At 36.5% G+C, this 20,029-nt stretch overlaps 1 protein-coding gene across 1 annotated transcript in view; it reads left to right on the plus strand.

The window, feature by feature from the left end:
- MSL3 (male-specific lethal 3 homolog (Drosophila)) overlaps positions 1 to 15,286 on the plus strand; it is a 52,588-nt gene extending 37,302 nt beyond the window's left edge. The window contains exons 6-15 of the mRNA XM_010008801.1: positions 263 to 266; positions 972 to 1,063; positions 1,887 to 2,009; positions 2,428 to 2,588; positions 4,352 to 4,510; positions 4,978 to 5,240; positions 5,600 to 5,709; positions 5,900 to 5,999; positions 6,441 to 6,525; positions 14,856 to 15,286. Of these exons, the coding sequence (XP_010007103.1) occupies positions 263 to 266; positions 972 to 1,063; positions 1,887 to 2,009; positions 2,428 to 2,588; positions 4,352 to 4,510; positions 4,978 to 5,240; positions 5,600 to 5,709; positions 5,900 to 5,999; positions 6,441 to 6,525; positions 14,856 to 14,955 (1,197 nt within the window). The 3' untranslated portion in view covers positions 14,956 to 15,286. The remainder of the gene's footprint in view (positions 1 to 262; positions 267 to 971; positions 1,064 to 1,886; positions 2,010 to 2,427; positions 2,589 to 4,351; positions 4,511 to 4,977; positions 5,241 to 5,599; positions 5,710 to 5,899; positions 6,000 to 6,440; positions 6,526 to 14,855) is intronic.
- Positions 15,287 to 20,029: the final 4,743 nt, after the last annotated feature.

The following is a 20,029-nucleotide window of genomic DNA, read 5'->3' on the forward strand; positions in this document are numbered from 1 at the left end:
CTTTGATAACTGGCATGTTGCCTGTCGCTTTTTGAGCTGGGGGTACAGTGCATGCTGTAACTTGCTATTAGGATGACACAGGAGTATCACAGTCCTATTTGAAATACACAGAGGCAGTCATACGAGAAGTGAGCACTATCGTCTCGTGCTAATAATCTGTTCATATACCTCCTTTCTTCTTGTGTTCCAAAGGTTTTCCTTGTGTCACTTCCACTCAACTATTCTGATTGGTGATTTCAGAGCTTAATGCTGCTTTGTTTAGTGTGGTATTTCCTAGGTGCAAGAAGCTTTCAGTTTTGTTTGGTGTTAGAAAAAAAGACACTCGGCCTGCTAGTGTTGCTACCTATTTTAGGGGGCAATAAGATTTTTTTTTTTTCCCCAGTCTACCTGGCACAAAAGTCTGTTTCTTGTCACCTGGCTGGCTGATTTCACTCTCAAGCCAGCTCTTGCACTTCATAGCTTTTTTTCTTTGTAGCTTGAAAACAAGCAGGAACACTGGCAGGCACTTAACTCGTGTTCTGGCAGCTGTTACTACACAGATCCAGACCTTCTGATTGAATGATTAATACATTCATCCCTTCTTCAGAACCAAAGCCCAGTAAAAATTGAAAAGATTTGAGCAAGTGTAGGAAGCTTTGAAAATTGATTGTTTTTGAATTAGAGAAGATGCAAGAATACTTCCAGTAAACTCTTTGTCTTACATATTTTAAAAGTTTATAGTGTGCTGTAAATAATTCTTGTGTGATTAAATCAATTAGAATTATTCATCCTCCATAGATATAGCAAGGTAGTTATAATTTTTATTTTTGGGTTTATTATTTGTTTGGCTTGTTTTTTTGTTTTGTTTTGTTGTTGATTGTTTTTCTTTTGTCTTGGGTTGAGGCTTTTTTGCAACAAGGCCTGAAATTGTTTGGTCTTAACCTCTGCAATGTAATAATGTGAGATAAATATTTGAAATTTCTTTTACACAGCTATAAGTAGTTCTTCTTCAGATGATAGTGATGAAGGGACAGATGAAGAAATAAAAAGTGAAGAAAGTGACATAGAAGAAAGAACAGAAATGGTATGTTTGTGAGCTCCTTACCTTACTAGTATGTAAACATATGTATTTGAAACTCTGGAAAAAACAGAAGTAGATGAACTATAGGCCACAGTTGGTTATTTAGCTGGAATTCAAAGCTTAATTTTCTTACTCCTGGTGCTTAATGTGGTTGAGTTTTTGAAAATTATAGAATATGTAATATTCTTGTAGAATTCTTTGGTATTAATCTAAAAATGCATGTTTGTTTCTTTTCCTCTCTTTACACACATAAGGCTTAAGTGGAGAAACTGTAGCAAATTAGATTGTCCAGATTTGTGAGTGTAAGATTTTGCTGGTCTATGCATATTGGACAAATCCTAATAGGAGTAGCATCTTTCTGACATTTATATTTTACTGTGAAACAGACTTGTCAATTCTGGTTTCTGAATTAAAATGTAGAAGACTGACTTCAGGGAAAAAAACATTATTTTCCCTACACTGTTGAAAAGAAGGTGCAGTGTAAACAGTTGGTCTGAAAAATTTGTGAAATCTTCACTCCTACAGTGTGGGTAATCTGAAGCAGCAAAAACCTAACATCTTGTTTGTTCTTTTGTATTAAATACTTAAATTAACACTTCATTAAAAAAAATTTTTAAATAATGAATCCACATATTACTACAAAACAGTGTTGTTAAATTGCTTACAGTAAAGCTACTACTATCCACGTCAATATTTACTATATATATTTTAGTTTTGCAGGACAAAACTTGGTTAATATGTTGTGTCCTGACTACTGATGTTCTTTTTCATCAATATTCATAAGCACAACCGGTATAGTTTTTTTCCTTGCACTGGTCTGTTATAGAAAGAAGAACAAGACACTCACACAAAAAGGGACATGGAAGAGAGAGCAATAAGCATAGAAATTCCTGAAGTTTTGAAAAAGAAGCTTGAGGAAGACTGTTACTATATTAATAGAAGAAAACGGGTATGAAATGTAAACTATGAAATAAATGTGCATGACGGGTTGAGGAGGGCATCACAAGTAGTTCTTGTGTATAACAACTAGTTTTTTGAACAGTATGAAGAAGAATAAAAAGAATGTAAGAAGACTTCTCTATAGGTAAAACACTGAGTTGTCATATTTAAGAATATAACATTTCAGTGCTCAGTTTTGGTTTAGAGTACAGGTTGTTTTTTAAAGCTGGAAATGTAGTAAGCTTGTAAACCTGACCATATTTTTGTTTTTCACATGTTTGTAAAGAATTGATAAATGCAGTTTAAGGGTTCAGCTTATTCACTCATGAAACAAATTTATGCAGTAGAGGCTTATTAAACTATTTAGTACATTACAAGCTCCTGTTTTAACTTGGAATACTTATTGTTTTTATTTGTGTCTTTTTCAGCTAGTGAAGCTTCCTTGTCAGACAAACATCATAACCATCCTGGAGTCATATGTGAAACATTTTGCTATTAATGCTGCTTTTTCAGCCAATGAAAGATCTCGGCACCATCAAATGACTCCCCATGCTAATATGAATCTTCACTACGTGCCTCCAGAGAAGAAGTAAGTAATCTTTAGTCTAGCACTGTTGACACAAGAAGAATGACCTTGCATTCTGTGTTCTGTTTTTATGGCTGTTCATTTCTGGAAGCTTATACTGTGATGTATATCTATTTATGGAGCTTAAAATATTTGACAGATACCTATAGTACAGTAGCACTGGCAATTTGTTTATCAGTGAGAGAGAATAATCTATAGTCTGAGAGGTCATTATGCAAAAGCATCTGTCATCATGTAAGTTTTTGTGAGCCCTAAGAGAATGCCTGACACAAGAATTCTCTGATTGAATAAAACTGAACAGGTTCAAATTTTATAAAGGATAAACATTTTATACAAACACTTCTAGACAACTGCAAGTGCAGGTAAATTTTTTAACTGACATCTTAAATTCTCCTCTTCTGTTTATTAAAATTGATTGTCTTAGTTGCTGTTTTGTCAGCTGAGCTCTATATTCCTCTACCATGCTATGAATACAGTGTGTTAACACTGTATCTTTGCAGTGTGGGTTTTTTGGGGGGTTTGTTTGTTTTCTCATGTGTTAAAGATTCTCTTCACTTGTGTTACCATTTTCTATACCAAGTGTGTGATTATGCTATTTCTTGCAATATTTTGGTCTATGTGAGTATCTTGGTTTACCTTATATCATTTATTATTTGACTGATTAGTGGTGCTTTCCTTTGTAATGTAATATCCCAAACATGAACTTAAATGAGACATCAGAAATACGAACACACATGATTTTTAAAGGTGTGTGTTTAAGTGGCTTCCTCTATAAAGAAGTAAAATGCTTTAATAAGGAAAGCATGTATAATTTCAGTGATCCGTTAAGTAGGAGAGATTCAGCCCTTACTGGTCTAACACAAAAGATAATTGACCTTCTTGGATGTGGTAGAATTTCTGTGTGTGTTGGTCCCCTTATCCAATTTATATATAGTGTGTGTTTTTGTTTAATTTAAAAATACAGTAGTTTCAGCCGATGGTGTGGAATGGTGATAGGAGGTAAGGAATTTCTAGCATAGGTCATTGCGGTAGAATCAGATCTGTGTTTAATATACACATAAATGAATTTGAGCTATTAAATATTAATACCTTAGTAGAGATGAGAGGTGTTGGAAGTTGGCTGGACTCAAGTGTTCTTGGTTAGTTTGTAACAGCACGTTTACTCACCACCTAGCACAGTGAGTCTTTTACACAAGCCCAAAACTGGAATTCATAGTAGCCTCTAAGTGTAGTACCTTGTCTACCAAGAACAGGCCACTGGAAACTGATCTGCAATGCAAAGGTACCTGGTTTTGTTGGTTCACAGGTTCTCTCTTAAGCACAGCTTTAATTGTGTCTTAGCGGCCGTAGATCAAGTTCTGCATGTGTTTTACACAGATATTCAATCTATTTAGTACTTTTTCTGGCAGGTGCCCCTTTTGAGCCTAGTAAAGTTGAAAAAACCAGAAGAGTTCTTATGTGAAATACTCTTTACAGTAAAGTAGATTTTATTAAACCAGTAAATACTAATACAACAGAACAATTGTATAATTTTCTTTGACCTTATTAAGCAGACTTTTAGAATTTGTATTTGTCTGAAGTTACCAACAGCAATCGCTGTCTCTTTAAGTAGGCTTTTAATCACTCATCGTTACTTAGTGATGAAGTCAGCAAGCATATTGTAGCTAAGATGTTAATCTTCTGTATTAAGGCGAAATTTCCTCCAATTACACTGGAAAATTTTGACATGAACTTTGGAATTCATAATTGTTCTTTTTCCCTTGTAGTGTTGAGCTGTGCAAAGAGATGGTGGATGGACTGAGGATAACCTTTGACTTCACACTTCCATTAATTTTGCTCTATCCTTATGAACAAGCTCAATTTAAGAAAGTGACTTCATCAAAATTCTTTCTTCCCATCAAGGAAAACTCAACAAATACTAATAGGTGGGTTGAGTGTATGGAGTCTAATACTGCTTATTTCATGAGGAAAATGCAATAGAATGTGGCTGTGTGTTCGCAATAGGATGGTTTCTCACAGACTTTGACTTAAAAATTGTCTTGATAAAAATGTTGAACATTTCTGTGAATTACTTGCCTGAATTCAGGTTCTGAATTGGTATCTAGTTAACTTCAAAAGGGATTTGTACTGACAGGTATAGAGCTAGGCTGCAACTTTAGGGGAAAAAAGATTATGTTGAAATGTAAATTGTTGTTAATTAACTTTTAAATTTGAAAATAAATATGCTTCTGGAAAATAGTATTTAAAGGGAGGCCTCATCACTTTGGTAGTTTTTGGGAGGAGACTGTTTAATTTGAACGAGTATTTAACAATATCTGTGAAACTAGAAGGATCTCTTCTGGTGGAAGAGTCTTGATCTCTTCATTTCCCTAAAGCTGCCTTTGTTCCCTAGAAATCAGGAGGAGCTTTCCCCAAGTCCTCCTCTGTTGAATCCCCCTACCCCTCAGTCGACCGACAGCCAGCCTGCCACGGGAGAGCCCGCCACGCCGAAGCGGCGGAAGGCCGAGCCTGAGATCCTGCAGTCGCTGAGGCGTTCAACGCGCCACAGCTCCAACTGTGACAGGTTGTCAGAAAGCAGCGCTTCCCCGCAGCCTAAACGGCGGCATCTGGAGACTCCAGCTTCCATGCCAAAGCTCTTCTTGCACCTGGAGAAAAGTAGGCTTTGCTCTTTTAAATTTTAAGTCTTGATCTTTTTATTTAATGTCATCTGGGCTGTGAACGGAATGGTGGAAGTATGAATTAATTACTTTTTGTATCGATTATTTATCTCTGAAACTGATACCAAAGGGAGAAACACAAAACAGTGTTCTCAGTGCTCTGGTACGGTGTTTCTCAACAGAATTCAAGGAAATGCTTTTCTCTGAGCCTGCTTTAGGACAGCATTTATTGAATTCCAGTATTTAAGACATAAAACATCTTAACAGCAGCTTTAGTTATGTTTAATGGCTTATAGTTCCCTAAAGCAGATAAAATTTATTTATTTATTTTGTTTTGTTTTTCCTTCCCTTCTGAAGAAACTCCTGTCCATAGTGGATCATCTTCACCTATAACTTTGACTCCTAGCAAAGAGGGGAGTGCAGTTTTTACTGGCTTTGAAGGTAGAAGAAACAACGAATTGAATGAGGTAATGGATTTTTATCTTTCTGTCCTAGATTCAATGATTAAAGGTTTTGTTGACCTCAGAGTAAGGCTATGTGAGAAAAGGTTTTGTCTGTGTTACTTATTTAATCCTTGAAGTTGAAGTTCTGCACAGACTAAATTATTTATGGCGCTATAAAGATTTCATAACCAACATTGTAATGTCTTATGCTTAGGTTTTGTCCTGGAAATTGATGCCAGAGAATTATCCACCAAGTGATCAACCACCACCTCCCTCCTATATCTACGGATCTCAGCATTTGCTACGAATGTTTGGTAAATTGATGCAAAACTCTATGCTGAATCAAAATTGCTTTGTTTGGGTTTGGTTTTGCTTAGTTTTTTCAGTGGCCATATCTATGTGATTTTCTGTCTGCTTTATCATATTAAGTTTTATTTGTGGATCAGTGGACATTTTAATCTGTTTAAAGCTCTTAATTTGCTGATATACTTGCTCTTACTGGCTATGTAAGCCTTTATTTAATGACAGTAAAGAAGCATTACTTCCAATGTGCTACCAAAAATCTTTAAACCATGTAGCGTTCACTTTCTGCATGTTTCTCTTTAGTAAGGCTTTAAAAAGATCACTGAATAACTTACAGAGAAAAGTGGATGCTGCAGGGAGCAGAAATTTTTATATTTTCTGTATAGTGGATAAAAATAGTTACAAGGTGCTTTTAAGAGACCACATGTAAACATAATTTCTCTTACTTACAGTGAAGCTACCAGAAATATTGGGGAAGATGTGCTTTCCTGACAAAAACCTGAAGGCTTTAGTGAAACACTTTGAAATGTTTCTGAGGTAATGTGACACTATGTATCACAGCACTGTTTGCATTGCTACATAGATCTAAGGGTCCTGAAATGAAAAAGGGCTTATAAAATAAGATGTTAACATTCTGTAAGACCAGGCATATGAAAAAATTAAGATATAATAATTAATAAATATTAATGTAAGGTGTTTTTATTTTGTAATTCAAATTGAAGGGATCCTGAAGTTCCTATTTAAAGTTTTGTTAAGCACAGGACTAGAGAACTGAAGTATAAAAGTTTATATGTGAGGATATATAGCTTGACAAATCTGAATTGGTTAAGAAGTATGTTTTATGAAAAATTACAAACTGCATTGTTAGTTTTGAAAGTGAGAGCTTTATTTTATCAATATTAGCAGGAGGAGAAACTTGGGGTCTAAAACAGGCTTTTAATTATAGTAGGTTTTTTTGGTTTTTTTTAAAGAAAAGTCTGTCCTAAGTGAGCATTAAACAGAAAGGTTTCTCTCTCACACAATGCAGTGGCTTGTAGAGAACCCAAACTCTTTCTGACCATGTTAGGTCCATGGCTGGAATCAGTATGGTCATGCCTGCGTTACAGTCAGGTTTGTTTGTTAGGTACTCCAGTTAATATCTCTGCATGACATTGTAGTGGTAGTTAGCTATCTAGTGTGGCATTGTATTGTGCAGTATCAATACAGTGGAAAATAGATTTGCCAAGGAAAGCTTACTGAAGAAAGTCTTGTAAATGGTAAATACCTGGAACAAATGTCAAAGTCCTAACTTAATTTTGGTCAAAGACTTTGAAGTAGCCATATACTGAAAAGTAACATAACGTGGCACTAACATATCACAAGTCCTGTTAGAGATCAGGGAGGTGAAGGCTTTGATATGCTTTTACTTTGATAGCTTATTGAAACTAAAAAGTGTCTCAAATGTTTTAAGATTACTTGATACAAAATATTTCTCTTGACGCATTTAATTTTTAAGTTTTACTGATTCCCTTTTAAATATCTTTTGTCAGATCTTTATTAGTATTCAAAATACCTTTAAGTTAAACAGGACAGCATTAGTGCTTATTGTTGGAAAGCTGTTTTTGCTTGGAGTGGATATTATTTAGGGTACTTAGTTCACTGTGGATCAAATCAGTTTATTTGACCTTGTGTCCAGATTCTTTCAGATTTTTCTTTGGTCAGTGCAGGTCTTTTCAGCATCTCAAATGCAGTATCTTCATATTGTTCTATGGATGAACTGTGGTGGAGTGAAATAGAGGGAAGGAGGAAATGTCCCTCACCCCCCATACAAGCAGGGAGGTGATTAGATGGGAAATTGTACTAGTAATATCCATATGTGTCTTATTTGTTCATGTGACCATCTTGAAATGTGTAGACATCTATAAATAGAAATAAAAAAGAAAAAATAGATGTTGCTTCTACATCAGCATGTTTAGGTCAGAACTGTGCTTTTGAAGCAAATATCTCTGTAGTTCCCACTTAACCATGCCTTGTGTTGTGTTGCAGAGCGCTCTGAGTACACAAAGTGGATTTCTTTTGGAAAACACTTGACTAGAAATGTGCTCCAGTACTAGGGAGCATTCAGTCCTCAAGACCAGATTACAACTAAACCAAAATGAGTCCCCCAGGGCAAGCATAGTATGGATATTGTATATCTGGTGCAACAAAATATTTGAGGGCTGTGTGCTTTTAAGTGTTTTCTAAGCCAGTGTCATGTTTATTTTGCTGATTCTGTTCTGTGCTGAAATAATTTCTGTGCTTCTCTTAGAACTGAATTGAGAGCCTTCCTGAAAAAGCTTCCAGATTGAAGTTACTGCTGTAGGATGCATTTGATCTTACTGAGCTTTGTCACAAGTATTTTTCTTAGACTAGTTTCCTTACCAGATTTGCTACTGTGTGTTCAAATAAGAAACATAGAAACCAATGGAAATTCTCCTGTTTGTTTTTATTTTATTTTATCTCAACATGTATTCATGGGACTTCAGATTATCTTTCATTTGGTTATTTCTCTTTGTCCTATTTGTCATTGAAAGTGGTAAAACATTACATTTCCTAGAAACTTGTTCAGACTTGATTTCTATCACAGAAATACTTCAATGTTATCTGTTTCTATCACAAGAGAAAACTTGAGGCTGAGGTGAAATCTTGTACTGGTTCTTTGATTTTCACATTCTGTCTTTTCTGTTTTGGGAATGAAAGGATTAATAGATGTTTATTAAAAATATTTTCCAAGAGTTCTATTCTGGTTTACCTTTTAAAAGGTATGTCCAGCGCCGTCTGTATGCATTAGAGGATAGCAGCCAGTTTACTTAAGACTGCCTAATTTCTTTCAGTAAATTGCTTTTTAAGTGGCAAGCTCCAAACTACTCTCTTTTTCTTTGTTTTTCTAATCACAGACAAAGGACTGAACCTGTCTGTTCGCATTAATAAAACGTTCTGAATCTTCTTTGAATTCTAGGTAGAGTAGTCCAAGCATTAGTAGTTTATGTATTTTGAATAAAACTTTAATGTGGTACACAACTGATTTAGTTCTGACTTACATAGTGATTTAATTTTCTATTATGATTTTTATGGCTCAAAATCTACAGTTTCATTTAACATTTGTACTATCAATCTCGTGAGCTGAGGAATTGAGACTTAGTTAATATAACATTTTGTCTAGAAGATTGTTTTATTGCATTTGCTCAGTACTTGATAGATGAATTAAATTCAGTTTGAGATGCTGCATGGGTAATATATTCCACCCATGTCCTCAGATGGCTGCTAGAGAAGATTGATCTCAGTTTCCCAGACAACATGTATTTTTAAGAGGTGTGTGAAATACATATTTTTGTGTTTCATACTAAGTATATGCTGTACCCTGAGTGCTTAGTGCAGCTTGCTGCAAGTATGCATAATGAAAATTTCTTCATTGAGAACAGGAAAGTTGATTTCTCCATGACAGTTTGCAGAAGTAAAGAAAATCAGTTTCTTAAACTAGTCTTCACTTCAAATTCTTTAGCTCTTCAATACTTGCAGAACTGTAACAGTCTGAAATGGACATTAGTGACAAACTCACCAGCTGGCTTTGGTGAACTTCACTTACAATTTGAGTTTAGTCTTCAGGAGCAAGCAGTGGAAATTAACACAGTAACTGGTGCCTGCTAATGGGTAATCTTACTAGTAAAAGATCCCTGATTAGATTTTCCTTCCTGTTAATAGTTTTTGAGATAGAGTCTTGCCTTTTCACCAATTCCATGTTAATAAAATGCTGTGTGCTCTGTATTTTATGAATCTTCTTTATCATGAGGTGCATAGCATGCTTCCAGAGGTTAAGGTTAAATGATTAGAAGTGATAAGCCAAAAGGTGCCAGATTTTGTTTTGCTATTTCCATTGTTGTGAACACAGCTTTGACTCAGAAAACTGTTTAGTGATCTGAGAGGTCACTTCTCAGGACTGTTGACCAATAGGAAATACTTAAAAATTAGGAGAGTATCACATGTCTGTTTTTAGAATAGCAGGACCCATCTCCATTGAGGTGCTACCTATCAATGTAATTTGTTTTAGAAAAAAAAAAGCAAAACGGTACAGCACTTTGGAAAGCCATAGGTATTCTGACTTTATGAAATACAGAAGAATGAGTAAATTATTAAATATTTCTAAAATAATGCTTTTAAAATTTCTGATACATGTTTCCAAATGTGGCCAATATGAAGTATTTCAGAGAACTAAATTCTTAATGGTTGAAGGTTTTTAAGTTATGTTTTTTAAATGAAACAGTACTGGTATTACAAACTCAGTATATCCTGTATGTTGTCTCTTTCTTTTTAGGTCTCATTTTTTCCTTATTTTTTACAGCCTGCTTGTATCTGTGCCCCACTGCTCTGAGGCTAGAAAAGTATTCTGATACCATTGAGTGTTTTATGAGAAGGAAACCAAATCAGAATGTGACCAAATTGGAGAGCTGTGATAATAAAATGTTTATAGAGGAAGATGACACGTTGTCTGAAGTAGCCTTAGGAAATTAACAGGTCTCTGATTTTGATGGCACAATGTTTTTTGAGTGTAATAATTTTATTCTATGGAAGTGCAATAGTGAATTATGTCCACTAGTCTGTGCTAATGTGCAATTAATGGGAGATTATTAGTGGCTTTCTGAGAATGAAAAAATGAGACATTGCACATGGTGAATGGAATAGAAGAAAAATCTTTGTTTAGGTGAAGTTGCTTGTGACAGAGTTCCTGCTTCTTGTGACTTAGTGAAGTTGCAAGATGGCTACCAATTAAAAATTAGTTTTTGAAAGGTCACAAAGAATGCAATTCTGCTACTGTTCCTTACATTGATTAGGGCTTTTATACGTGCCTCTTAATTTTGGTCTCAAAAAGATAAAGGAACTTTCATATTTTTTTTAAGCTTTGAAGCACTTTGAAATTAAGGAGTTCTGCTTGCACAGTGAATGTATATGCCTTATTTTAGTGCATTATTATTCATTGAATCGTTAGAAAGGTAACTGCCATTTTGAATCCTTTCAGGCTTTATGCACCTTCATATTGAAAGCTTGTTAGCCAATGAGTACCTGGCATTGTGCAGGTTCTTTTCCTTAGGCTTTTGTTGTCTGGTTGGACTGCAGAATTTGCCCTTATGTGTTTACTGTTCTTGACTAAGGTTTGATTGCTTTGCCAAAAATAACTTCTGAAATTGCACTGCTTGGATTGCTTCCTTCCTTCTGCTTACCAGATCGTCAGGTGTATCTATATTTGAATGAGGAGTATATTCCTGATCATGATAGCAGAGGTTTTGTCATGGATCTGAAGTGGGAGGTTGCCCCAAATATTCTAAGTGTTATGGTAGCTTTTTTAGAAGGCGGCTCTAGGAATTGATTCTGGGATCTATGTTGGCCTTGCCAAAATGGATCTTCATCCTCAAGACCAGATGAGGGCTCTTGTCTTGTAGGACTTTTTTCCCTAAAGGTCTACTAGAAGTTACCACTTTTATTTACTAAGTCTGATTACCTGTAATATCATGCTTGGCATCTTGAGAGTTCTCTGCACTTGTCCTTCAAAGGTCAAGGAAGATGATCTGTGTTTCTGGATGTGGTTGAGTGATGAGTCCAAGTCAACAAAACAAGCCTGTTGGTTCTCTTGACATGGTTCCTGAGATACTGGATGTCTGAATAAACATCTGAAACTTTTCACTTGACTTGCTCTGTTACCTGCATTGGGGTTATGATGAGCTATGGCAAGCTTTTGTCCTGAACAGCCTTCTGATGGAGATATGCCTATCAGCTGGAGGGGGTGAGGGGCACGTGGTGGCATATGCTTTTCTGTGAAACTAAATTTTTAGTTTTCAAATCCTGCAATTGAGTAGTAGTTTTGGAGAGGAAATAGCAGCTTAATCTGTAAATGACATTTCTTTTGATTAGGTGACTCACAGAGTTAGGACCCATTATGCGCTTTAAGAAAATTCTTTTTGAATTTGTGGCTCATTGCAGTTGCCTTTCAAACAGCATCTAGCTGACACACTCATCTGCTTACCTTCTAGAACTCAGAGCTGTAGCAAAAGTGTGTAAGATGTCACCTTCCTGGAAACTTTTTAATCCTCTCCTCTTTTATCTTTATGGCTGAAGCTATCCTTAAAATTATTAAGGTTTTTCTTTCTTCGCAATTTTCACACTTTTCATGCTATCCTTGAGTTTCTTCATGTGATGTTAGCTGATGTTTAGAAGAGTGTTGTTCTTCGTGCACAGACTGTTTAGGGAATAGGCTGGGTTGACACTGCCAAGATGAGGATGATGCTCTTAAAGCTCATATTAATTCTTGGTTTTTTTCCCTTGGCTGTATCCCCTCTAGTCCTTTCTAAAGTGTTGCTCTTCTAGGAACCTGTGGGAGAGAGAGAAAAAGCTGCATTGTGTCCTGGTGACTCTGTGTTCTGAATAGGAGTGTACAGCATAAATATCCTTTTTGTGGATGCTCATGAGGAGGGAAAAGGGATGTTTGTGTGGATTCTGCATCTCCACACTCAGTTACTTGCAAGCAGTTTCACTGTGTAGGTGTACACATATGAACTCTGTAAACATGATAAAAATGAAAAATGCAGTAGTGCAACATGTAACTGAATTTATCAGATTTTGAAGTTAAAAATAATGAAACAATTTCTGAATAGCTAAATAGCAACGTGCTTTCTGATCTATAACTGAACATTGCCTCTACTTGCTAAGTACAGCTCCCTCTGTTTTTAAATCTTGGCTGATGGAATTGATTTTTGTGCTATTTCAGCTTTTCCAAGAGCAAAGCATTAGTGAAATATCCAGTAGCTAAGAGTCTTATGAGACTTAATATTTCTGTGCCAGCTTTCTACATTGCGATGTAGTTTGAATAGAAAGCAGCTTTAGAAGTGCCACGGCTCTTTGTATACAGATATACAAGGGATTGGGGAAAAAGCTGACCTTGTGGTCTTTTTCTTGTTTCCTCCCACTTCTCTGCAGAAAGTAATTTGTTCCTGCTAACTCTTGGGTATTTTGCTTTTTGCAACTGTTACATTAAGAACAGAGATGGACATTTGGCTGCATGCATTCTGCCTGTTTTACTGTTTTTGTTGGAGTTGTAGCTGTGACACAAGCATCTCAGCTAAAATGTCTTGTATTTAACAGTTGTCACGTTTGCTTGCACTGAACTGGCATTTATGACTGATCTTAAACAAGAGTCAGGAAATTTGAAAGAGAAAATGACCCTGCTTCTCGTTAGTTGCCCTTAAATTTCATGGAACTATCAGCTACCCAATGTCCTCTACAGACTCCTTTGCTTTGTTGGTATTCTTTTAAAGCATACTGCCTCATATGATCTAGCCCTTGGTACTGGTTTTATGGAATGTTAGCCAGTGACACTGAGAATTTGGTCGGCCCTTGTAGTTTGTACTGACTGTTTATCTCTTGAAGTCATTAATGTGTGTTAATGAAAAATTCTTAATTCCATTTGTGGCTCATTTTAATCTTGTGCAATCTAAGTATGTTTGAAGTTTGATTCAAGTCTCTTTAAGTTGTAGGCCTTAATCACACTCACTTCATACCATCCCCATGCATCCCAGAAAGTGATTAGTAGCAAACCACAGTCACAGGTCATAGCAGTTGACGACTCAGTTATATTATTAGCTTCTAAGTTGCTTTAATTTCAGTACTCATTTATAGTAGTTTTCTTAAAGTAAGGTGTGGGGAAAATCAACTGTTTTTCATTTACCTGTGATTTTGCAATGTAGCCTTTCTGTTTATACTCCCAGTGATTCATATACTCCTGACTAAATTTAGGTTGCCTTATGTAGAGAATCTTGTCAGTATTCTTAGGTGCTATCATTGAATTGTTCAGTTTGGAAAAGACACTGAACATAGCAAGACCAGGCATAAAACTATTGCTTTCTTAAGATCAAAGAACAGGCCTAGTTCAGCAGTATAGCCACGAGCAAGTTTGGAGAAGCACTGGGTTTAATTGCATTCACCTGTACTTTTTTTTTCATTTAGACTTTCTATGTCTGGAGTATTTGTTATGTAAAACTTTTATTTTTTTTTAACTTCCAATAGTGTGGTCACCTACCTATCCAATGATTCCTGAGAGAAACTGAATCTGCAAATGACATTGTTTCTTGTTGCCGTCGCTTCCTGCTTTAACTCAGATAATATCTTTGATATCTAGGCATTTTTGAATGTCTATGCTTCTTTCTGAAGTACAACTTGATTATTCAGGGTTTAAAAACTGTTTCCCTTTTTGCTCCCATTTGAATACCTGGTATCTTTGTATACAAAAGAAAGAGCAAAATGATTGTAGTAATTTTGACTGTTCATTACTGGTGTTAGCAGGAGCACTGGTTAAATTCAATTTTAGTCCTAAACCAAAGAAAGAGAACTCGATTTGCAAAGGATGTGTTATCTGTCTTTAAGAGCCATAGAGTTTGACTTAATGGTTACTGGGCATGTGTATAGAATACTGATATAGTGCTAACTGGAAATCTTGGTTTCGACATAAATTAAGATTGTGTGCTGAGCAGGGGACTGAAAGTCACAGAAAGATTTAACTTTTTTTCTGTGAAAGTTCTTTACATTCTTTTCTGAGTGTAGTTTCAACTTTTGGACTTCTTTTTTTAATTGAGCTTGAGCAAATGTTTTAGTGCTATTTGGGTTTGAGAACGAGAGGAGAAGGCTGTTTCTCACTATGTCAGATTTGTAAAAATAGGGCAAGACTTTTGTATGCTGTATTTCAAAGGGTAATGATTTTTAATTTCTAGGTTGTGATTTTGCTGAGCTTAAAAAATGGTTTGAAAATAGCTTTTATCTTAAATGTTTCATGTTTGATTCTTTTCTTTGGTCTGCTTTCTTCTCAGGTTTTTAGCAGAATACCATGATGATTTCTTCCCAGAATCTGCTTATGTAGCTGCATGTGAAGCCTACTACAGTACTAAAAATCCTCGGGCAATCTACTGAAGTTTACTAATAAAGATTAAATCCTACTGTACGTAGCCCGTGACAATGTTATTTTGCCATGTGGCTAAAATATGAAGATGAAAAAGAAGTCAACTTCTGGGGTTGAAGAAACAGGGAAATATCTTCTGTGATGGTTGGATTATTTAGGACTGGAGGACTTCTTTTCAGAGATGTGTATAGACTTCATTGTGAATTGCTTAGAGGACTGAGTATAACTCTCACTCCGGACGAATGAGGAAGCCTTGTTCTGACTTCTAATGCATAGGACTGCATAGGACTATTAAAGAGGAAAGAAGGCAAAAGCAGATGCATTAGCAACAGGGCATTTTCATGGAGACAGATCATCAAGCTGTGTTTTATTTTAACTCAACCTCTCTGGCCTGAGAAAAAAGACTTGGCTACACAGTTACATGAAGAGAATGCATAACTGGTATCTTTTGGATATTTCTCCTCACAAATTGCACTTCATTTTGTGGAACTGTCATTATAAAAAGATAGCTTAATGTAAAGGTGGTTTTGCTGTTTGTGTAGCATGACATCTGCCTCAAGGAAGACTTTGTTGCTTGAATGAAAGATGTGTTGCCTACTTTGCATTTTGCAAAGGTGTATATAGCTCTTTCTATGGTAGGGCTGCCAGAGTTCCAAGGAGAGCATACACTGCCAGTGATTCGACATTTACCTGGCAAGACATGATTTGCAGAGCCATTATGAAAGAACTGCTTTTCTACAAGAAGAAGAGAAGTCAATGAGTGATGGCAGCTTAACTGGCAAACACTTCTTTTCTTAATAAAGTTCACAGTTGTTGCTGTGTTAATGTGATTTTGACTGTTTAAAACGTCTCGTTTGTGTATGATTAGTATTTTTGAGATTGCTAAATGTACATTTAATGAGAGGTAGGAGCAGACAATACAGGGAAATGGCAACTTTCTGCATTGTTTGGTTTATGTTTACAGACTTGAAGGTGGTCTCTTTTAGACAGTTTTAAAAGCTTTGGTTCTGCAAATAGGAATTCAGTGAGGACTGAGTTCCAAGAAATCTGACAACGTGTTCAGTGGAAATTAATTGAAATACTATTCTTGCCTTGATTGTTATGAAAACATCATAACTCAGAACTCTGGCCTTCAGAATCTGCTCTGTCAAGACACAGATTTCAAAAGCACTGGAAAAAACAGGACGCAATGCTCATAGACTGCTACCTTATTCACTCTGTAATCCTTCCCAGTTCAGAAAGCTTCCATTAGAACTCTTGCCTGTGATGTGAAACTCAACATATTCCACCCAGATTTGCAGAAAGACATAGTTAGGAAGAATCCTCTTTCAGATGTAAATGGCAGGCTTAGTCTAAGAGGCCAAAGAAAATCTGAAATCTACTTGCTGACATTCATTGTCACTCACTTTTCGCTGTACTGGTATATTAAAGCTTTTGGACTGAGAAGGTAAGGAGTGCCTTGGTTTTAGCAATTTACGTTCTGCCTTTTAGAAAACCTCCATCCTTAATCCTTTCTATTGCAGGAATGTTAGAGTGTGTATAATATGGCAAATGTGGTTTTGTTCCACTGTTGGTACCTGTGAGTATAAGGCAAGTTATGAACAGAGTTTAATCCTTGTGGTGTGATTGTGTTTAACTGTTAAAATGACAATTTCTGCATGCAGGGGTTATTAATACTGTTGGTACTACCTTGTTGATACATTCTCAAAAGACCTGGGGGAGGAGGGGAAGATTCTGAAGTTCCAATTAGTGCAATCTTTATGTGAACAAACTTTTTTGTAAAATTCTCTTGAGGCTGCTATTGGATATAATATTACAAATAGTCTTCCTCAAAATCAAAAAGCTTTTCTCAAAAGTAGCACCCTTTTGTGCTACCTGACACTGCTGATGGACCTGACTTCTCCGGGCACTATCTCTTTGAATGTAAAAAGTTTAGGTTTATATATTCAATTACAATAATTTGCATATTTGACACCACCCTTTTTTCTACTGCCACTCTTCTTTTACTGCTTTCCTATTTTGGTACCTGATTTTTTTTAAGCTGAAGCAGTGCAAGAGACTTGAAAGAACTTGAACCAGGTTTGAGAAGAGGGTAATTCTTACTAGCCTTAAAATATTTAGAGACTTAACCAGTGTGCCCTCCAAAATTAATTTTTAATTGAATGTTGAAGGGCTCCTGTAGCCTGGGGGAAGGTTAATAATATAGTTTATACTGGTGATGTGAATATGTAACTCTTGAAATTTCCTTGGATGATAAGATTTTTATGGGATTTATATCCATCTGAACTGACAAAAGAGATTTCTTGCACATAGCTGCCTGTCATTTGTTGGTCACTGTTTGTAGAGCCCTGTGTATCAAGGTTTTCTAACCTGATTCAGTCAAAATGTCTTAGATTAGCTGAAGAAATAGAAAAAACTGACTGAAGCAGGCTAGGGTATGTTCACATGAGCAGGTGTGTCAGCAGACTTGAGACAGTTTCCTGCAGAGGAGGAGCTGAGCTGAGAAAGCAGGCTAATGGGCAGTAATAGTTTACAGTGGCATAGCTGTTTGCGTAACTTCCATGTGCTCTGGTTCCAAAGTAAGGGGATTTTACTTGTGTGTTCAAAGAATTGACATCAGTGTAATTGTAGTGCATACTCAATCTGGTAAAACTCTCTGCTGGAGGCAAGTCATTGCACTTGCCTTCCAGAGTAGGCTGCTCCAGTGGTGGGTGGGGTGTCAGGTTTTGAGCAGGACCATTCTTGGGAGAAGGCAGAGGGGAACAGTCGCAGCCTAGGATTAGAAGCAGGCAGTGCAGCTGATGTGGCACAGGAGGTGTGATGCTCTGTAAGTACCCAGGAAGCTCAGTCTGCACAATTACTGCTGGTTTCAACACCTGGTCTGACTGTCTGCGTGAAGGCACCTGAGTAACTTGATGCTGTGCCACAGAAGTATGAAACTGTATGGCAAGTGCTTTACATAGGTTGTAAAGATTACCAAAGAATAATATATTAACAGAATGTAACATCAATATTCTTCAGTTTTTATTCCTAATTTCAAGGTTTACTTTGTACCTACCACACTTCAAAAAGAATCCTATTGTTCTTTCATGTGCACTCTCTAGAGCTGCTGCCCTACTTTTCATTTTTCTACTGTGATGCTGTGTTTTTCAACCTTCTATTTCAAAGCTCAATGCTTTTGTGTGGTGTCCTAGTCTGGGCTGATTGAAGCAGGTGTGACCAAGTACTAATTTAGTACATTCTGTGCTGGGTTCTGCAAGCAAGCTTATGCAGATGGCAGGGTTTCACCTGGCATTTGTTGTGGGCCGACAGTATGTGTGTGGTCAAGTGTTTAGTGGGAATGTGTCGAGCAGTAGTGCAGGATGGCCTTGCTCTGGATTACACTGAGGAGGATGTCTGCAGTCGAAGAGGAAATAAAAAGCTGATTGGAAATAAAAAGCTGTTACTGCTTTTCATGTTTGCATCATAAAAAGTGTTCTCAAGACATTTGGGGAATAGATTGGGAAGATTGTTATTGGAGTTAAAATATACATGTATATATTAAATCTTTGATTTCTTGAAAATTACACATTTTTTCCTCTAGAATCTTAAGTGCATCTCCCAAAAAGTCTGGGGTGGAAAGAAGCTTTTCAGGGCAAGCTGGGAAGGAAGCAACCATGTATTGCCTTGCCTGAGTACAAGTCAAGCCTTTATTGTGTCAGCTGCACAATGCTGACAGCTCTTGTACAGACACAGCTGAACTTCCGCCCTGGTGTGTTTGACCACTTCTAACTTTTTGACCTATCAACAGAGCTGGAAAACAAGCTTGCACTTCAGAGCGCACAAACTCCACTCTCAAAATTAAAGGAGAAAATGCCAAATAGCCACAATACAAGCATACTTAGGCCAAAGGCATCAAGAAATACGTTTTTGCCCTGTGTACCATGGTATTTCCTCTGTGATACGAGGTGGTTGCATTTAACTGCATTAACAAATCAAGTTACCCATTTATTTTTCTATGGAAATAAATCTCATTGTAATGAAGTTCCCAGGAATAATGGTGCTGGATGGTGTGTTACTTTTGTAAGGTTCTTGACCATTATCAATACAACTTCAATGTGTTTGCATAGTCAATTTTTTCTCTTGCTTATGAAACAATGAATTTGGAGGGGCATTCAGCTTTCTCTATAGCTGCATCATTTTTGTGTAAAAATTAGTGAGAACAGGTACTGTACTTCTACAGACAGAGGTACCAATGTGGTGCTTCTGCCTCGTTTTTGTGGTGTTTTTAACTTTGACAACAGCAGCCCCCCTCCCAATTTTCCCCAAAATGTTTGGAATATATGTTGCCTTAGGAAAATGCTATCAGCAATGCCTGAGTGGCAGATGTAGATGCTTACTAAGATCTAACTCCAAGCATCCTCCCTGTTGCATGCATTATGTATTTTCCCCTTTTAATTCATACAGCAGATGACTTTTTTGCATTAAGGCTAAGGATTATAGGAAGCTGAATAAAATCAGTGAAGTGTCAATGTGCTCACAGATGAAAAGGAGATCTCTGTTTAAAAGCAAAAAAAAGGGCAAAAGAAGGGCATTTTGTTCCTCCTGTAAGTCATTTGGGGGTGGCCACTCACATTGTATGAAGTGAATAACATCAAGCAAATGAACAAGCTTGTGAGATGTGAATTCGTAAATCATGGCACTAGTACAGATCTTTAAAAGCGACTGCTAAGGAATGGAGTAATGTGTCTTGCTGTTTTGTTGCTAGAAATAGCAGAAGGTTTTGATTGAGAATTACTTTTTCTCTTACCTATGCAAGACACTGGATCTACTTCTGGGTAAAGCAACCCAGGTGTTAAAGCATTGATTCATACAATATGATCATGGGGGTTATTTCAGTGGGATGCCAGAAAACAAAGTGTGCTCATACAGCGAGATATGTAGAGATAAATGTGTTCAGTTCCTGGCAAAATGAACAGCAAATGCTTCCTTCAGCAGTAGCACGCTGGTTGTGTCCCTAATATCTGTGAATGTTAGGTTGATATTATATTTATTGATTTTTTTCTAGTCTGGCTTTATAAGCCATTAATAATTACCAATCTACTA

The sequence above is a fragment of the Chaetura pelagica genome, unplaced genomic scaffold (assembly GCF_000747805.2).
Source record: "Chaetura pelagica isolate M959 unplaced genomic scaffold, ChaPel_1.0 scaffold512, whole genome shotgun sequence".
In the NCBI taxonomy this organism is placed as follows: Eukaryota; Metazoa; Chordata; class Aves; order Apodiformes; family Apodidae; genus Chaetura; species Chaetura pelagica.